This window comes from Trachymyrmex cornetzi, unplaced genomic scaffold (assembly GCF_001594075.2).
Source record: "Trachymyrmex cornetzi isolate Tcor2-1 unplaced genomic scaffold, Tcor1.1 scaffold1808, whole genome shotgun sequence".
Lineage (NCBI taxonomy): Eukaryota > Metazoa > Arthropoda > Insecta > Hymenoptera > Formicidae > Trachymyrmex > Trachymyrmex cornetzi.
The window spans coordinates 56,982-59,983 of NW_017296428.1; the positions used below are offsets into that span (position 1 = coordinate 56,982).

The window sequence follows — 3,002 nt, forward strand, 5'->3', positions numbered from 1 at the left end:
GATCTTCTCTAACTATTCTAAATGTAAGTTCAGCTTTCCATATTGCTTTGAATGCTTCTTCAGACACTTGGGTTAAACAATTATCTTTGTAAGCATTTAATATTGTGAGGAGTCCATATGGATGTGGCTCTTTCTCCTGCCATAACAATGCGTTGTAACACGTATCACATATTGTATATACTTTTTTTACACTATTTAATGTACTTCCTGTCATATCATATAATATTTGTCTCTCCCACATTGAGAAATAGGAAATATTTTCATCAGCCATACTAGGAATTTCTATACAAAGATTGAGTTCAGGATTGTTATATTTTGTACATTGTGAATTTGTCAAAAAATCAAGAGTCATTTCACCGTCGTCTGTATCATAGCTACTTCTTTCGATTGTACAAAATTGTGCAATTAAAATAGCTTTTAGAAGATTTTTAAACATCAAAGCATTGAGTATTGCTTGACGAAATCTGATACAAGAAAAAAGATTTTCTAAGAAATCTTGTGTGAATCTTCCAGTCAATAAAAATTTTAATCTTCCTTTATCAAGAAAATATTCTTGATATTTTATAAATCTAAAATAGTAGTCGTAGCAATCAGGACTCCACACTGCACTGGTTTCCATCGTAAATCTTTTCCAATAGTCATTCCAGAAAATGTTCTCATAGTTAGTTTTAAATGAGCTATAGCCTTTTCATATGTTTCTTTATTATTTTTATTTAATGCTAAAGTATAATATCTTGAAGTCATCAAATCAAACCAATGATTAACCAAACGTACAAACCAGGCAGTTGTGATGTAAGAGGAATCTTGTTTTACAAGTGCTAAAAGTTGAAGAGCAGATGATGAACGCTGGCAAAAGATGGATTTAGAACTGGAAACTTTCATCTTATTAAAATGATTACTTTTATCTAAATTTTCTTGTTTCATTCTATAAGCAACTTTAAGTTCCAAATTTTCCTCAGTATTACAGATTTCAAGAAAATGTTCCAATTTAAGGGGTAATGACACCTTGTGTGCCGAAAAAGTAGGGTCATTTTTCGGAATTTATTATGAAAGAATGAAAAGATTTATTAAAAAGCGGCTTGGTGCATATGAAAGTACATATCTTTAACTACGTAAAAAAATTTTTTTCAGATTTTTTAAAAACAAAATGGCGGCGTATCAGCTCTTGCAGTAAAGCATTTGACTTTCCGCTGATCGCATCGGGCGCTACAGATCGCAATTTTGCACCTAGAACAAAAACCAAAATTTTTTCTTAAAATATAGCCCAAAACCTAGTGCACATCGTAGGATTTTGCCGAAAAATTGTTTTTAAAAGAAATGGCATCAATTTGAATTTTTGTTGTATTTTTTATCAAAAAAATCGCTCGAAAATTGGCTGTAGAATCGTCAAATTTTAATTTTTCGAAAAAATCCTATGATGTGCACTAGAAAATCATGTTTTGAAGCTACAATTAAAATTTCAAGTCAATCGGATAAAAATTGTAGGCGCTAGAGGTACGCCCGTCTTGAAAAACATGGTTTCGAGAAAAACGCATTTAAAGTTTAAAGTAGTAGAATTTCAATGAAATTTGTATTTTACCTCTAATCTGCGATTATACAACTGTCCATACAACTGGCTTTCCAAATGAAGATTGTCTTCGTCTTCATCCTTCCTAGTAGAAGTTAATTCTCTGCGAGCCTCTTTAGCCTCTTCTGTCAGGGAGCGTTCTGATTGTTTAACGCGTTCGGCGTCGGCTTCGCAGCAGAAGTTGTAGCAATTTAAGCCAATGACAATGTCTAATTGTTCCATTACTTTCATTATTGCAGAGAAACCGTCGTTGAAAGATAAAGTGGCGAGATATACTGCTGTATCAAGCACAGTTTTTCCACTAGAAATGGTCTTTGGCGCCATTGACCACACGATGGAATTAAAACTTTCGTTTGAATTTTGCGTAAATCCGCCCAAACATCGAATTAAAAGTTCATCACGGCTTAATTCTTCGTAAATGGGTTCTATTGCTTCAAATACCTGCATTGGCACGTCCTTATCGTGCTTGAAATCAAATCCATGAACGCACAGAATTTTCGAATGCCATTTATACCAATGCCTAGTAAGCGCATTGTAAAAACGATTCGGCGATTGATCTCATAGGCTTTATTGTTGATTTTAGGGCAACTATTAATATAAACTGGAGCACAATCTTCGCAATTCACGACAAGTTTGAAACCTAAGCCTTGTTTACTCGCTTCGGTAAATTTTACTGGCGTGTGACATCGAGAACAGACTAAAATTTCTGATAGCGCTGAAAATATTGACGTAAAAGACAGTATACGATAGCCGAAAGTACTTTCAAACGAAACATCGAAATTATCAATCGATGATTTCAGTTTCTTCGCCGATGTTCCGACGTTCTCGGCCTCCTGCTCTTGCATGTATCGATTCGATACTTTTCGCTTTGTGATTGATGGCCGTTTTGACGAGGTTTGCGCACCGCGACTCGATTTTCGATTCTGGTATTGCTTTTTGTTCATTTTCTCAAATAAATATCACTACAAACACCGGGCAACGCACTACAAACAACGAGGAGCAACGATAACCACGTGTCTTTACCATGCACAAGCAAAACGTGTGAACTAACGGATTTTCTGGAAACAGCTGTTCTGTTTGCTTGAAAATGCATAATGGCACCATTTTTCGGTCATATTTAATATCTATACATTACTTACAATATATACAACCGATATACAGTGATGGGAGAAAGTTCGGCAACGGTCAAATATCTTGGAAAATAATGCTTATGGAAAAAAATGTTCAATACAAAAGTTTTAGTATATCAAGTGGTCTATTATATGGTTATGTTGAAATGACCTTCATGTAACCTTGAAGGACACCGTGAAGATCAACTTTGAAATCTTAAATGGAAATACCTATTTTCTTTTACATATCCTTAAAGCTGGTGTCAAGACGTTTCCGAAACACTGGTTACAAACCCTTTTTGCTTGAGATCTTCCTGAGTTACGAA

General features: G+C 34.6%; 1 protein-coding gene across 1 annotated transcript; it reads right to left on the reverse strand.

Annotated features, from left to right (window-relative positions):
* Nucleotides 1–998: 998 nt before the first annotated feature.
* Nucleotides 999–2,024, reverse strand: LOC108759359 (uncharacterized). The gene is made up of 2 exons (XM_018504741.1): nucleotides 1,580–2,024; nucleotides 999–1,227 (listed from the first exon to the last, which is right to left on the reverse strand). The coding sequence occupies exons 1-2, from the start codon at nucleotides 2,012–2,014 to the stop codon at nucleotides 1,207–1,209; spliced, it is 456 nt and encodes a 151-aa protein (XP_018360243.1). The 5' UTR covers nucleotides 2,015–2,024; the 3' UTR covers nucleotides 999–1,206.
* Nucleotides 2,025–3,002: the final 978 nt, after the last annotated feature.